This window comes from Leucopleurus acutus (genome assembly GCF_964270905.1).
Source record: "Leucopleurus acutus genome assembly, chromosome: 20".
Classification (NCBI taxonomy): Eukaryota; Metazoa; Chordata; class Mammalia; order Artiodactyla; family Delphinidae; genus Leucopleurus; species Leucopleurus acutus.
Window position 1 is genome coordinate 7,788,099 of NC_139162.1, and position 17,354 is coordinate 7,805,452.

Below are 17,354 nucleotides of genomic sequence, written 5' to 3' on the forward strand. Positions count from 1 at the left end.
TTTCATTTTTTATGGCTGAGTAATATTCCATTGTATATATTATATACCAACATATATATACATATATACCACATCTTCTTTATCCATTCTTCTGTTGATGGACATTTGTTTCCATGTCTTGGCTATTGTAAATAGTGCAGCTATGAATATTGGGGTGCATGTATCTTTTTGAATTAGAGTTTTCTTTGAGAGGCCACTTTCAGGCCATGTAAAGACGCTGTAGGTTTTCTGTGACCTGGCAGGAGTTGGGGGGAGCATCAGAAGTTGCACGTATGCCACCAGCCTCAGTCAGGTTGGGCTCACTGAACAAGAGTGGGGAGTGGAAATGGTGTCATCCTTGAAAGCATGGGGTCTGGAGCCAGGATGCATCAAACCAAGTCTTAACTCTCTGCTGCTTGTCAGAGGTGGGGTCTTGGCCAAGGTCCTTAATCCCTGGGCACCTCAGCTTTGTCCTTTATCAAAAAGAGAATAAAGTGACCTACCTCGTTCAGGTATTTTGAAGATTAAATGAGTTAATATGTATAATATTACATTAGTGTGTAGGGATCACATAGGACAGTGGCTGGCATTTGGTAAATGCTGAGTGAATGTTAGGTGGTGGTGGTGTTATTGAGTCACCTGCCAGTGAACAGCTGAGGAGGCTGTCCTGCTGCCTGGAAAGGCCTCTCACTGGTCCAAATTTTCTCCATCTCCGAAGGCCCCATTCCTTCTCAGAGGAACCTCCCTGTCCATCCAATTTGAAGTAGCCATTCTTTCCCACGGCCCCTTTCTCTTCACCGTCAGAGCCCTTTTCATAATTGTTATCACCTGTGACTTCGTGCACCCTCATTCAAGCGCTGTGTCCCCAGCAGCCTGTGGGTGCCATGCTGGCGGTCTGTGGGTTCACCATGGCCTGCGGTGCCTTGTGTACGGACACACATTACAGTGTTGGATGCAGGACTTCACGAAGCTGTCTCCTTCTTCAGTGCTTGTGGGCCACATGCTTGGCACCTTGCTTGCCTGGTTCTGGTGGCTTCCCACTGGTGAGGTGTAGCCAGGTGGCCAAGAACTTAGGCCGAGGAGTCAGACGAACTAGGGTTCCAATCTTGGCTAACCACCTACTCACTGTGTGATGGAGGGAAACTTACCTAACTTCTCTGAGCCTCAACTTCCTCACCTGTCCGTGGTGAGAATACTGCCCAGTGGACAGCTTATGAGTTCTTAACACAGTTCCTGGAACTTAGCATGTACCACTAAAGGTGACTGTCGTCATCCTCATTCCTAACGAGACAGCCATCCACCTGTCATCGTGGCGCTGGTAATAATTGCCTCAATTTCCCTGCCCCCACCTGCAGTAGAGTCGCATCTTGTGTTAGCGGGGATCACAGAGAGAACATGTTAATGAATGATTTGGTTGAACTCAAAGGAATCGTTCAGGGCCTCAGATGGCTTACCTTTGAATAGAGAAGGTGGCAGGTGTGTGAGCACATGCTTTTTTAATATCATTCACGCTTTCCTAGGTAACTACAGGAGAAGGGAATTGACCATTGTTTCCATTTGGAGGGCTTGAGCCTCAGGTAGTGCACGAGGCCTGTGCAGGTAGCGTGGGTGCGGGGCATCAAGAGCAGAGCTGCTAGCACCTGGGGCACCAGGTCTCTGTTTTCAACAGGTGTGAGGAGTTGAGGACAGTGGCGGAGGTTGGGGGGAGCTTAAGGGAAAGACAGGATTTCCAGACAGAGAACAGTTGCAGTCATTTAACATTCAAGTCCTAAATAATGTAGGCTTTTGTTATCAACAGAACAGACTAGAGTTCCGGTTCTATTTGAGGATCTCCCGAGAAGAAGAGGAAAAGAGGGTCAGAAAACCTGTACAGGGATGTAAAGAAGGAGATTAGGCCCCAGGAGATGGCGCATTCAAAGTCTGGTGGCGTGTTTGGGAGCCAGCTCTCCTCTGAGCTCCTTGTGGGCATTTTCATCTTTCAGAAAAAGCAGTTGTTTTTCTGAAACTGTAAAAAACCCATTTTTTATAAAAGGTTTAAACGGTAGAAGAAATCATGTATATAAAATCACTTTTGTCACCTGAAGCTTTATATTTCTGAGAGCAGTTCCACTCATGTCCTCGTAGTGCTTTGTGGTGTTTGGCACTTTACTTTCTCAATCACACCTTATTCCTTATTCCAGCAATCTTGCAGGAAGCCGCTATTATTATTATTATTACTATTTCTGTTTGACAGATGGGGACATTGAGTCCCAGAGAGGCTGGGCAACTTGCCCAGGGTCATGTGAATAGAAAGTGGAAGAGCCAGTAGTTTTCCCCCTGCATGTCAGGCCGTTAATAATCCTGTTAATACTGTTCATTGTTGGTATTGGGTTAATTTAAGTAGAAATGACTGTCAAGCCACCCAGTGGCTTTCTGGTTGGTACCAGAGGTGGAAGCAATGGCCTTTCTGTCCCTCATAAAGCCACTTGTGACTCAATCCTCCAGTAACTAGGAGGGAAGAAAACTAGCTCCTCCCCCGGTGCGGCCCCAAGTAGCCATGTAGACACCCTTGCTGACTGCCCAAGCTTCTCGAGCAGCCCTCCTCTGCACAGCCGTCTCCCACACTTGGAAGGACTTATCTAAGTAGGTGGACTCGACTCTGTCTTCTTCCCGGGGAGGCGTTGAGTGTCCTCAGGGGGTCACGTTCTGCAGGGTGGAGACACATTATCTTTAGATACCACCCAGGTTTGTATTCACAGGAGGGTATGCAAGATTCAGTGACCTCTACTCTGGAATGCTAATCTCCTTATTTGTATGTCCTCCACTATCACCCTGCGAAGTAGGTGCTGTTATTTCCCCCTTGTTAGGTGAGTCATCTGAGGTTTAGTAACTTGCCCAGGAACACGTGGAGTGTCTACATGGCTCCTTGGGGCCACACTGGGGGAGGAGCTGGTTTTCCACTCTCCAGCCATCTGTTCATTCATCCATTCAACCATCCATTTTTCCATCCGTCCATGCATCTACCCATCCATCCACCTACCCACCTATCACTGTGTTGGCTGTTTGTCTAACATGGTTTTCAGCTTTATTCTGGGGAAGAAGGTTCTCCATTCTGGGAGCCAAGCACATGCTTTCTGAAGCTGGAGACCTCCGTGCCAACACGCGTCCCGTAGCTCATAGCCCTTAGACACTTCTGGGCTTCCTCCTGACACTCCTAGGTTGGTCTTCTCAGGGATGCTGCTATTCCCAGCAGTGCCATGTTGCTTGTTCACTTTCCTCCCTCCGTTAACTTGCAGAGGGTTTCCCCCTTCAAAGTCCTACAAATGTGCAAAGCTGCAGGCTCCTCCAGAGACACTCCTGACTTTTCTGCAGCGTTATCACAAATGAATACCCAGCTAGTCCCATTCCTTGGTTCAGAGATTGGAAGTTGGATTCGTTTGGCGTGATTTCACTTTTTTAAGCTATTATAGAGTTTGTGTGATCCATCTAAAAATTATGTAATAAATCTAAAACAGATGTTTACAGAGCATTTTATAAGGAAAGAAATTTTCATAGAAATAGGCCAGTTTGATTTCAGATGGATCAATTAAGGAAACAATTTAAATTGTCTGTGAAGAAGCAGTATTATAAAGAGGCAACATGGCCTAGCTGTTTAGACATTTATTAAGTGCAAAGCAATGAAAGTCATTTAATTATTTTGCATAGCTTCTGTTGTATATAGATCATTGGGAGATAATCTCACTTTTCAAAAATTTTTATTATGGAAAAATTTAGACACATAAAAATTCCAACATGCAGGCATAAACAGTTGTATAATGAACCCACATTTACCTATTACCCATCTTTAACAATTATCAACTATAACTGTAACTGCTTCTCCCCTCTCATATTGTTTTTTTTTCCATGAGTTTCGAGGGCATATTCCTCACTTATTACTTCATTTCACTGGGTCGAATTCCATCCTAGAAAAGTATATTATCTTGACATTAAAATATAGTAAACTTTTGAATATAATTGTTCACTTTTTCATTGAAATTTAGCTCTTTTTTGGGTAGAGCACTGGAAATTTTCTGTCCATTTTTTTCATTAAAAATTTCACATGTATAGCAAAGTTGAGAGCATAATAAGTGAAGCCTCACTCACCCTTCACCCCGATTCACCAGTTATTAGCCTTCGAACTGGCATTGTCTAAGTGTGTTTTTCCATGTCTTGTTGAAGACGAGAGATTTACTTACTTTTGAAGTTACATAGACAGGAGTTACACGGCTCGAAAACCAGATACATGCTCAGATCTACCTCTCCCACCTCTTAGCCCTGCATTGTAGGCAGCTTGCGTCATACTTAATCCCTCATCTATCAAATCGGAGCATTAACAATGTACACCCTGTGGGGTTATGCAAGGTACATAATAGGCACTCAAAAAATGTCACCCATCACCTTACCTCGCAGCTGTACCCCCTGTGTTGCAGCTGGGGGAGCCGAATAGGGGGATATTGGGCTTCATTGATTCGAGTCAGTTTTGGCCAATATGGAAGATTTTTATAGTTGAGAGAGAGTTGGTATGGCCTGATGGTTAAGAAAAAAAACTCGGGGTGAGAGTGGTTCAAATCCCAGCTCTGCTTTTACCAGCTTGGAGCTTGGTTGAGAGACAATCTCTCAGCCCCACTTCCCTCTCTGTAAAGTGCGGATAGGAAGAACACCTACTGCATCGGGTTGTTGTCTGGAGAAAATGAAATGGGACCATCCATGGCCAGCATTTAGTAGCGTCTGCCTCACACATGCCCAGCGAATGTTACCAATCGTTAGTATCATTGTAAGTAAGGATACATTTAGAAGAGTGCCTATAATGTAAACGCTCAGTGTTACTTATTATTATAAGTAACGGTGAAAAACGCACACCGAATTGGTCTTTAAAAGTCTGATTCGACTTTGGTGCAATGAAAAGAATATAGATCTTCAGTGAACGCTTGCAATGCGATTTAGAGTAAGAGTAAGCCTTGGATGGACAGGTCGATGCAGCCAGGCAGGTGTGGCATCGTGCAGTTGTCATGGGAAACAACGATGGTTGTTGTTCACCGCCAGTTTCCTTCAGCGATGTCCTAAAATAAACCAGCCTTCTTGAAGGCTCCTGGGAGGGTCAGCTTCCTGCCTCGGGAGCAGCTCGCCCCATGGCCAGGGCGGATGCATCTATCCCGAGGGCTCTGCGTTGTTCTTGTGTTCTGGGACTAATTTTTTTTTTCTTCTGCCTGTCTCTCTTTCCTGATTCTCCTCTTGCATCCCAGGTTGAAAGGATTGTAGACAAGAGGAAGAACAAGAAGGGAAAATGGGAGTATCTGATCCGGTGGAAAGGCTACGGGAGCACGGAGGACACGTGGGAGCCCGAGCACCACCTGCTGCACTGCGAGGAGTTCATTGATGAGTTCAACGGGCTGCACCTGGCCAAGGACAAGAGGCTCAAGTCGGGGAAGCAGTCCGGCGCCTCCAAGCTTCTGCGGGACGGCCGGGGCCCCTCCGTCGAGAAACTGTCCCACAGACCCTCGGAATCCGGCAAGAGCAAAGGGACTTCCCATAAACGGAAGCGGATCAACCCTTCCCTGTCCAAGCCGAAAAAAGGGTATCCGGCCAAGCCCCCTGCAGGCGGGGACAGGGCCACCAAGACGGTGTCTTACAGGACTACCCCCAGTGGCTTGCAAATAATGCCCCTGAAAAAGGCGCAGAATGGGATGGAAAACGGGGACGCCGGCTCCGAGAAGGAAGAGAGGCATTTTGGAAACGGGTCCCACCAGCCCGGCTTGGATTTGAATGACGTGGGTGAGCAGGACCTGGGCGACTGCCACGTGAGCCCCGCGGCGCTGGCGGAGAACGGACTCGGTACGTGGCTGGTCTTCCTCTCGGATGGGGCTTTGCGGGCAGCCTAGGGAAACACACTGCCCCCACCCCGGCCCTGACCCTCAGCCAGGCAGTAATTGTCCCTTTGTCTCTTTCACCTAGGGCACTGTGGGCTTGCTCACGTGCCTGCACTGGTTACAGACACCTATGCGTGGCGGGGGGAGGGGGGGCGGGGTGGGGGCGGGGCCGGGGCCCAGCCACTGATGCTCCAGCCAAGGCTTGTCCCGCGTCGGAAATCCCTGGTTACCCGAAGCCATGGTAACCGCTCTGGAGCCCCTGCTCTGAGGGCGGCTCAGAGTCTTCACCCATCAGGACCCGAGAGTCATGTCCCCACAGGACCAGTGCCTTTCGGAGGCCGCATGCACCTCCTAGAGCCCTTGCTTCCAGTCTCCTGCCCTCAGCGCTGTAGCCCGGAGAGGCGAGGTCTGGGCCAGGCTCTGCTGCTTCTCAGTTTGGACTTGGAATTCTCCCAACTGGTCCTTAAGCTGGAGCCTCCTGCCTCTCATCTCTCGCTAACATGCATGATCTGGCCCCATGTCTGTGTTAGGTCCTAAATGCTGCCCCGACCCCCTCCTAGGCCAGTTCTTTTGCTTTGTACCTTCTTGCCACCTCCCGCAAGCAACACAGCAAAGATTCAGGAATCCCTCCCTCTGACCAAGTCCCCACAAGCAAAATTAAGGAAAGAGGAGGCGATGACCCAGGTAATTCAAGCTCCCAAATCTGACATCTCCTCAACAGAGTGCTCAGTGGCTGAGTCTCCCAGGTGAGCCGTCTGCACCTGTTACCTGTGTTCCTTCATTTCTCAGGTACCCGTGTGTCCACGTGGTGCATTTGTCTCTTTAGCTGCCAGAACTCTAAGCCTTGGGATGTCAGGAAATCCTGCTCGAGTGTGGACAACCCATGCCCAACAGAGTAGGGCCACCCGATGCCCTGGATGGAACCAGAGTGCGTGTGGGAATAGGGGTGCCGGGACGCAGGTGGGACGGGTTGGGAGAGTTTCCGGAAGGATGGGGTGACAGAGGCAGATGCACGTTAGAGGGGTGATGATTTCAGAGTTCAGGGTGCTCAGGGCGTGCCCGGCTGGGGAGAACGTGGCGTCTTTAGACGTTCTTGCCAGGGAATCTGAGCGATCCGCTTTGAGGTTCCTCTTTCTCCAGAGGGAGGAATTTCACCCAAACAGGATTTATTTAGCAGTCTCTGCCCCAGACTGACTCATGTTTCCGTCTGGGGATCCCTGATGCTGACATGACTCTGCCTGCTAACATACGGAAAAGCTGTTTGTTTTAAAAATCCATCTCTTGGGGAGGAGTGGGCTTGTGTAAATGAGGCCTGGCACAAACACTGGTGTTTGGCGTTCCTGTGACAGCAGCGGAGGGATTCCCTGTCTCTGGAAGCGGGGCTTGTGAGGCTCCTTGGGTGCAGGCTCAAGGAACTTGGGTGTGATTGCTGGCACCCCGGCGGGGAGCAGCCCTCTACCCTGCTCAAGATGTGGCTGCCCTGAGAGTAGGGGGATGGGAACGTGGGTGGGGAAGCGTGCTGACTCTAGCTGCCACACTGCAGGGCCAAGAGGGAAAGCAGACCTGTAGAGAAGTTTCAGTGGAGGCATGCTTCTCCTTCCATGCCCTTTTCCAGAGCGGGGCAGGGCTGCTAGCTGTGCGCAACCTGTCCTTGGGCCTCATGGATACCGCCCGGTTCACGATCTGGTGATGGAGCATGGTTCCCCATGACCCGGGGAAACAGATGAGAATGAGCCTGCTGGCCTCAGTGGTGGCCTTGTTAACTTCGAGTGCTTCCCCAGGTCTTTCTTGTCTTTGATCTCTTCTTGGCCTCATTTTTTCCCGATGTTGAATGTTCTCTACTGCACTCGGGCCCATGCCTGGACAGAGGGGAGGAAGCCACCTGCCTCTCTTTTGTTTGGTTTTGGGTGTTCCCAAAGCGCCCTTTTGTTTAATCGCATCCCACAATATTGGTGTCCTTGAGGTAGAAGCCTAAGGCAGTGGTTCTCAAATTCTGGTGTGTAAGATTCCCTGGCGCTTTGTTAAAATGCAAATCCTGTAGAATCTGATTTACTAAGTCTGGGGTGGAGCCCAGAAGATGGGTTTTTAACAAGCGCCCTAGGTGGCTCTCATGCATTTGGGGACCTGCTCTGTGGCAAAATGGGGTGATAATTACGTTTCACATCAGGTGTCAATTTAAGTCAATTCAATACTTCTTTTGTTCTTCCTGAGAGTTAATCACCACGCAAGGTGCTTGGAGTAAAGTAATGAAAAGATAGGTAAGGACTGCATCCTCTGAAACTTACAGTCTGCTCTCTGCTAGGTTGAGAGTGGGTGTCTCTGGGTCATTGTTGAGAAGACTCCTGAGACTGACTGACTGGAAGGAGTAACACGTATGTTACGTAGATGGTATGCCTTTCCACATCTGCGTGACATCTTCTGTGGTCACTGGGGTGATAAATGCCCCAGCCCTGGTCAGCTTTTAACACTCTAGTTAGAAATAGCATGATATCCAGGTCTTGGGAGTAACTGGGAAGAGGAAAAGACTGAGAATCCTTGCCAGAGAGAGAGAGAGAGAGAGGAGAGAAAGGTTTGGGGTTCTTGGAGAAGACCCAAGACAGAGGGGGTTGTGTCGTTCCAGAACTTGCCAGCCAGGGGTCGGAGGCATAGTCAAGCACAGCATGACTCCACTTATGTTTTCAGCCCAAGGGAAGCCTTGCAGCCAATGTCCATGCCCATGCAGACCCTGAGTGTTTTCCTACCCGCCCTCCCCAGCCCCACCTTCTCTGACCACTGCCACCAAGGATCCAGATCCCAGTGGCACAAGGGTGAGGTAGCAGGGTTTTCAGCACGGAGGGGGCCTCATCTTTGCCTTGCAGAGGGGGACGGGGAGATCCTGGCTACGCTTTCCCAGCATTTGTTTTGGGGGTGGGCTGTTGCTTTTTATATGATTTCAACTCCTCTTTGGTGAATTAAGGTTCTGCATACAGAAAAGCAACTTATGTAACACGTTACTCATTTACTGCTGACTTCCCCGATCTGAACTGTGGGAACAGGTGCTAAATTGGGGCTCCAGCGGGTGGTGCTTTGGTTTCAGACAGCATTTTCCCCAGCAATGTTTGTGAAGCGCGTGCAGCGACTCAGTGCCGCTTTTGCTTCTGATTCTTCTCCCATAATGACAAATGGCTCTGTGGTCCGGGTACCATCTGCCTCAGTATCCCTTCGGGAGCTTGTTAAAAGTGGGCTCTACCCCAGTCAAATGAATCTCAGGGGGCAGGGTGTGGATTGTGTCTTTTAAATGCTGAATTTTAACTGCCATGATATATACAGTAGTTCCTGCATAAGCGTTTGGTTGTAAGTGATGGGTGGTTCATAGATCCCATCCTTTGTTGGTGGATCGAGTTACTCCTTCGGTTTTAAGCTTGTAAGTGGGAGTGTGATTTAGTCCTTTAAACATTTAAAACCTGATATAATTTCTCCTTCTTGCAAATGCACTGTCTACCAGGCATCCCTCTCTCGCGCTTTTTTTTTTTCCCTAAAACAGACCTGTTTCATCCATATAGAAAAACCGTTGGGTTAGTGAACTCCTGCTGTGGTCTGGTCTAGAACTGATTAGTTCTGTTTCATCAGAATAGGCCAAAGCATCAATATGTGACAGATTCAGATGAGCCTTTAACCTGTGGACACACCCCTGCCTAGGAGCAAACTCTGAGCCCCAGCGCAACACACAGATGCCCAGCGTTTTCCGAATTTCCATGAAGCCAGTGAGTTTCCACTTTGATGCTGACCCGGTGACCCCGTGTTCACATTTCCTCGAATTTTGAGAATCATCGTCCTTGTTTTCTGATGAGTGTTGTCTGTGGCCCAGGTGCTGCATCTCAGACACCGCCTGATTCAGTGTTTTCAGAATTGTTCCTATCACCGAGTGAGTCATCCCACACAAACGTGCAACACTTGCCATCGTCTCTCCATTGATCTTTTAAAATTATCTCAGCTTTCACTTCTCTCATGTTTGTTTATCTCCTCCTACTCACTCTATCAGCACGATGATCGTTTTCCTTTTATTGATCATGATGGAGTAAGCATGTTTTAAAAGCACTTCAGAACGAAGCGTGAACATGGGAGATGCCCTATGACTTTCGAGAACCTCGTGCTCTCAGACATGGAGCCGGCATCAGAATCCACTGGCGGGTATGTTAAAACACAGATTACTGTGCCAACCCCCAGAGTTTCTGATTTAGTAGGTATGGAGCAGAGCCTGAAAATCTGCATTGCTAGCAAGCTCCCAGATGCTGCCGCTGCGCCAGGGACCCTGCTTTCAGAACTGCTCGCTGCTCTAGACGAATAAGCACCAAGGTGGTTGGGACAAAAATGACAGACAGTGGTTGGGAACACCAGTTGGTGGTACTGGGGAGAGTTGAAGCCCTTTTGCTCTGGTCCTTGAGTTTGCATTCCTGAGAATTCGTAAGTTGAAAGTTTGTGAAATGAAGTTGTTAAGTGGAAGTCTTACTGCATGGGAACTTCCCTGTTAGGCCTTGGAGTTTACAAAGTCCTTTGGTGACCCTCTCAGTCCTAACTGGCAGCTGTTAGGAGACTACCCATTTTTCGGAGGAGGAGACTGAAGTTACAAGGGTCCAGGTTGGGACTAGGAGAGAAACCCAGGCAGTTCGACTCCAGTGATGGTCCCTAGATCACTGCTCAGCTGGCTCCCAGGCAGTACAAGGCAGTTCCTGATCCCTGATAAAAATATGCCCTGACTGAACTCTGCTCAACGTTATGTGGCAGCCTGGATGCCGGGAGGGAGTGTGGAGGAGAATGGATACATGCATATGTATGGCTGAGTCTCTTTGCTGTGCACCTGAAACTATCACAACATTGTTCATCAGCTATACTCCAATGTAAAATAAAATTGGAAAACAATATGCCCTGATTGGGGGACCCCCAGAGTGCTCGTGGGGCAGAAGCCACTTGGACTCACCCTCATTTCTTATTGATGGACAGATACAATTCTTCTAAGCCTGAGAAATTGAGATTAACTCTGTGCCATTCAATTTGAAAGCCAGGAGTAAATGGTCAATTTCATTAAAAAAATACAACTTAACAAAACGGACTCACAACTAGAAAACCTGAATAGGGCAATAACTCTTTTTTTTTTTTTTAAGCATCTTTTTTGGAGTATAATTGCTTTACAATGGTGTGTTTCTGTTTCACAACAAAGTGAATCAGCTATACATATACGTATATCCTCATATATCCTCCCTCTTGCATCTCCCTCCCACCCTCCCTATCCCACCCTTCTAGGTAGTCACAAAGCACTGAGGTGATCTCCCTGTGCTATGCAGCTGCTTCCCACTAGCTATCTGTTTTACATTTGGTAGTATATATAAGTCCATGCCACTCTCTAAGTTTGTCACAGCTTACCCTTCCCCCTCCCCATGTCCTCAAGTCCATTCTCTACATCTGCGTCTTTATTCCTGTCCTGCCCCTAGGTTCTTCAGAACCACTTTTTTTTTTTTTAGATTCCATATGTATGTGTTAGCATATGGTATTTATTTTTCTCTTCCTGACTTACTTCGCTCTGTATGACAGTCTCTAGGTCCATCCACCTCACTACAAATAACTCAATTTTGTTTCTTTTTATGGCTGAATAATATTCCATTGTATATATGTGCCACATCTTCTTTATCCATTTATCTGTCGCTGGGCACTTAGGTTGCTTCCATGTCCTGGCTATTGTAAATAGCGCTGCAGTGAACATTGTGGTACATGACTCTTTTTGAATTATGGTTTTCTCAGGGTATATGCCCAGTAGTGGGATTGCTGGGTCATATGGTAGTTCCATTTTTAGTTTTTTAAGGAACCTCCATAGTGTCTGTATCAATTTACATTCCCACCAACAGTACAAGAGGGTTCCCTTTTCTCCACACCCTCTCCAGCATTTATTATTTGTAGATTTTTTGATGATGGCCATTCTGACCGGTATGAGGTGATACCTCATTGCAGTTTTGATTTGCATTTCTCTAATGATTAGTGATGTTGAGCATCCTTTCATGTGTTTGTTGGCAATCTGTATATGTTCTTTGGAGAAATGTCTGTTTAGGTCTTCTGCCCATTTTTGGATTGGGTTGTTTGTTTTTTTGTTATTGAGCTGCATGAGCTGCTTGTATATTTTGGAGATTAATCCTTTGTCAGTTGCTTCATTTGCAAATATTTTCTCCCATTCTGAGGGTTGTCTTTTCATCTGGTTTATTCTTTCTTTTGCTGTGCAAAAGCTTTTAAGTTTCATTAGGTCCCATTAGTTTATTTTTGTTTTAATTTCCATTTCTCTAGGAGGTGGGTCAGAAAGGATCTTGCTGTGATTTATGTCATAGAGTGTTCTCCCTATGTTTTCCTTTAAGAGTTTTATAGTGTCTGGCCTTACATTTAGGTCTCTAATCCATTTTGAGTTTATTTTTGTATCTGGTGTTAGGGAGTATTGTAATTTCATTCTTTTACATGTAGCTGTCCAGTTTTCCCAGCACCATTTATTGAAGAGGCTGTCTTTTCTCCATTGTATATTCTTGCCTCTTTTATCAAAGATAAGGTGACCATATGTGCTTGGGTTTATCTCTGGGCTTTCTATCCTGTTCCATTGATCTATCTTTCTGTTTTTGTGCCAGTACCATACTGTCTTGATTACTGTAGCTTTGTAGTATAGCCTGAAGTCCTGGAGCCTGATTCCTCCAGCTCCATTTTTCTTTCTCAAGATTGCTTTGGCTATTCAGGGTCTTTTGTGTTTGCATACAAATTGTGAATTTTTTTGTTCTAGTTCTGTGAAAAATGCCATTGATAGTTTGATAAGGATTGCATTGAATCTGTAGATTGCTTTGGGTAGTAGAGTCATTTTCACAGTGTTGATTCTTCCAATCCAAGAACGTGGTATATCTCTCCATCTGTTTGTATCATCTTTAATTTCTTTCATCAGTGTCTTATAGTTTTCTGCATACAGGGCTTTTGTCTCCCTAGGTAGGTTTATTCCTAGGTATTTTATTCTTTTTGTTGCAATGGTAAATGGGAGTGTTTCCTTAATATCTCTTTCAGATTTTTCATCATTATTGTATAGGAATTCAAGAGATTTCTGTGCATTAATTTTGTATCCTACTACTTTACCAAATTCATTGATTAGCTCTAGTAGTTTTCTGGTAGTATCTTTAGGATTCTCTATGTATAGTATCATGTTATCTGCAAACAGTGACAGCTTTACTTCTTCTTTTCCGATTTGGATTCCTTTTATTTCATTTTCTTGTCTGATTGCTGTGGCTAAAACTTCCAAAACTGTGTTGAATAATAGTGGTGAGAGTGGACAGCCCTGTCTTGTTCCTGATCTTAGAGGAAATGGTTTCAGTTTTTCACCATTGAGAATGGTGTTCGCTGTGGGTTTGTCATATATGACCTTTATTATGTTGAGGTAAGTTCCCTGTATGCCTACTTTCCAGAGGGTTTTTATCATAAATTGGTGTTGAACTTTGTCAGAAGCTTTTTCTGCATATTTTGAGATGATCATATGGTTTTTCTCCTTCAGCTGGTTGATATGGTGTATCACATTGATTGATTTGCATATATTGAAGAATCCTTGCATGCCTGGGATAAACCCCACTTGATCATGGTGTATGATCCTTTCAATGTGCTGTTGGATTTTGTGTGCTAGTATTTTATTGAGGATTTTTGCATCTGTGTTCATCAGTGATATTGGCCTGTAGTTTTCTTTCTTTGTGACATCTTTGTCTGGTTTTGGTATCAGGGTGATGGTGGCCTCGTAGAATGAGTTGGGGAGTGTTCCTCCCTCTGCTATATTTTGGAAGAGTTTGAGAATGATAGGTGTTAGCTGTTTTCTAAATGTTTGATAGAATTCACCTGTGAAGCCATCTGGTCCTGGGCTTTTGTTTGTTGGAAGATTTTTAATCATGGTCTCATTTTCAGTGTTTGTGATTGGTCTGTTTATATTTTCTATTTCTTCCTGGTTCAGTCTTGGAAGGTTGTGCTTTTCTAAGAATTTGTCCATTTCTTCCAGGTTATCAATTTTATTGGCATGTAGTTGCTTGAAGTAATCTCTCATGATCCTTTGTATTTCTGCAGTGTCTGTTGTTACTTCTCCTTTTTCATTTCTAATTCTATTGATTTGAGTCCTCTCCCTTTTTTTCTTGATGAGTCTGGTTAATGGTTTATCAATTTTGTTTATCTTCTCAAAGAACTAGCTTTTAGTTTTATTGATCTTTACTATTGTTTCCTTCATTTCTTTTTCATTTATTTCTGATCTGATTTTTATGATTTCTTTCCTTCTGCTAACTTTGGGGTTTTTTTGTTCTTCTTTCTCTAATTGCTTTAGGTGCAAGGTTAGGTTGTTTATTCAAGGTGTTTCCTGTTTCTTAAGGTAGGATTTTATTGCTATAAACTTCCCTCTTTTTTTTTTTTTTTTTTTTTTTTGCGGTAGGCGGGCCTCTCACTGCTGTGGCCTCTCCCGTTGCAGAGCATAGGCTCCGGACACGCAGGCTCAGCGGCCATGGCTCACGGGCCCAGCTGCTCTGCAGCATGTGGGATCTTCCTGGACTGGGGCACGAACCCGTGTCCCCTGCATCGGCAGGCGGACTCTTAACCACTGCGCCACCAGGGAAGCCCCTAAACTTCCCTCTTAGAATTGCTTTTGCTACATCCCATAGGTTTTGGGTCGTTGTGTCTCCATTGTCATTTGTTTCTAGGTATTTTTTGATTTCCTCTTTGATTTCTTCAGTGATCACTTCGTTATTAAGTAGTGTATTGTTTAGCCTCCATGAGTTTGTATTTTCTACAGATCTTTTCCTGTAATTGATATCTAGTCTCATAGCGTTGTGGTCGGCAAAGATACTTGATACAATTTCAATTTTCTTATATTTACCAAGGCTTGATTTGTGACCCAAGATATGATCTATCCTGGAGAATGTTCCATGAGCACTTGAGAAAAATGTGTATTCTGTTGTTTTTGGATGGAATGTTCTGTAAATATCAATTAAGTCCATCTTGTTTAATGTATCATTTAAAACTTGTGTTTTCCTTATTTATTTTCATTTTGGATGATCTGTCCATTGGTGAAAGTAGGGTGTTAAAGTCCCCTACTATGATTGTGTTACTGTTGATTTCCCCTTTTATGGCTGTTAGCATTTGCCTTATATATTGAGGTGCTCCTATGTTGGGTGCATAAATGTTTACAATTGTTATATCTTCTCCTTGGATGGATCCCTTGATCATTATGTAGTGTCCTTCTTTGTCTCTTATAACAGTCTTTATTTTAAAGTCTATTTTGTCTGATATGAGTATTGCTACTCCAGCTTTCTTTTGATTTCCATTGGCATGGAGTATCTTTTTCCATCCCCTCAATTTCAGTCTGTATGTGTCCCTAGGTCTGAAGTGGCTCTCTTGTAAACAGCATTTATACGGGTCCTGTTTTTGTATCCATTCAGCCAGTCTGTGTCTTTTGGCAGGAACATTTAATCCATTTATATTTAAGGTAATTATCGATATGTATGTTCCTGTTACCATTTTCTCAATTGTTTTGGGTTTGTTATTGTAGGTCTCTTCCTTCTATTGTGTTTCCTGCCTAAAGAAGTTCCTTTAGCATTTGGTGTAAACCTGGTTTGGTGGTGCTGAATTCTCTTAGCTTTTGCTTGTCTTTAAAGGTTTTAATTTCTCTGTCGAATCTGAATGAGATCCTTGCTGGGTAGAGTAATCTTGATTTTAGGTTTTTCCCTTTCATCACTTTAAATATGTCCTGCCACTCCCTTCTGGCTTGCAGAGTTTCTGCTGAAAGATCTGCTGTTAACCTTATGGGGATTCCCTTGTATGTGTTTGCTGTTTTTCCCTTGCTGCTTTTAATATTTTTTCATTGTATTTAATTTTTGATAGTTGCTTACTATGTGTCTTGGCGTGTTTCTCCTTGGATTTATCCTGTATGGGACTCTCTGAGCTTCCTGGACTTGATTGACTATTTCCTTTCTCATATTAAGGAAGTTTTCAACTATTATCTCTTCAAATATTTTTTCAGTCCCTTTGTTTTTCTCTTCTTCTTCTGGGACCCCTATAATTCAAATGTTGGTGTGTTGAATGTTGTCCCAGAGGTCTCTAAGACTGTCCTCATTTCTTTTCATTCTGTTTTCTTACTTCTGCTCTGCAGTAGTTATTTCCACTATTTTATCTTCCAGGTCACTTATCTGTTCTTCTGCCTCAGTTACTCTGCTATTGATTTCTTCTAGAGAATTTTTAATTTCATTTATTGTGTTGTTCATCATTGTTTGTTTTCTCTTTAGTTCTTCTAGGTCCTTGTTAAACATTTCTTGTATTTTCTCCATTCTATTTCCAAGATTTTGGATCATCTTTACTATCATTACTCTGAATTCTTTTTCAGGTAGACTGCCTGTTTCCTCTTCATTTGTTTGGTTTGGTGGGTTTTTACTTTGCTCCTTCATCTGCTGTGTGTTTCTCTGCCTTCTCCTTTTGCTTATCTTACTGTGTTTGGGGTGTCCTTTTCGCAGGCTGCAGGTTCATAGTTTTTGTTGTTTTTGGTGTCTGCCCCCAGTGGCTAAGGTTGGTTCAATGGGTTGTATAGGCTTCCTGGTGGAGGGGACTAGAGCCTGTGTTGCAGTGGATGAGGCTGGATCTTGTCCTTCCACTGGGCAGGACCATGTCTGGTGGTGTGTTTTAGGGTGTCTGTGGCCTTATTATGATTTTAAGCTGCCTCTCTGCTAATGGATGGGCTTGTGTTCCTGTCTTGCTAGTTGTTTGGCATAGGGTGTCCAGCACTGTAGCTTGCTGGTCATTGAGTGGAGCTAGGTCTTGGTGTTGAGATGGAGATCTCTGGGAGAGCTTTCGCCGTTTGATATTACGTGGAGCTGGGAGGTCTCTGGTGGACCAGTGTCCTGAACTTGGCTCTCCCACCTCAGAGGCACGGGCCTGACACCCGGCTGGAGCACCAAGAGCCTGTCAGCCACACGGCCAGGTACGTGGGGAGTTTCTTGCGTTTTGGGAGGTCTGAGGTCTTCTGCCAGCGTTCAGTAGGTGTTCTGTAGGAGTCGTTCCACATGTAGATGTATTTCTGATGTATTTGTGGGGAGGAAGGTGATCTCCACGTCTTACTCCTCCGCCATCTTGAAGGTCTCCCTCAGGCAATCACTCTTAAATTATTAAATCAGTCTTTACACATCTCTCATATAAAGCGCGGAGAAGGCACACAAGGCTCAGATGATTTTACAGGCAAGCCTCCCTAATATTCTAGAACGGAAACTTTACCTCTCATATCCGAATGGTTGCAGAGAACAGAAAAAGAGAAAACACTCCAACTCTTGTGTAAAGACCAGTATAACCTGGATTTCCAAACCAGACAAGGAAGGGAGGAGAAAGGAAAATTATAGGCTGGGTTCCCTTAAGAGGATAGTGGTAAAAGTCCTGAATAACCCTCTGGGCTTGTTATAGTTCCCTGATACTTCCTCAAAATTGTGATTGTTT

At 45.0% G+C, this 17,354-nt stretch overlaps 1 protein-coding gene across 1 annotated transcript in view; it reads left to right on the forward strand.

The window, feature by feature from the left end:
- Positions 1-17,354, forward strand: part of CDYL2 (chromodomain Y like 2) — a gene marked incomplete at both ends in the record, with an annotated part of 187,211 nt that overhangs the window by 123,415 nt on the left and 46,442 nt on the right. Inside the window, one exon of the mRNA XM_082863025.1 lies at positions 5,241-5,829. Coding sequence (XP_082719151.1) covers positions 5,241-5,829 — 589 coding nt within the window. The remainder of the gene's footprint in view (positions 1-5,240; positions 5,830-17,354) is intronic.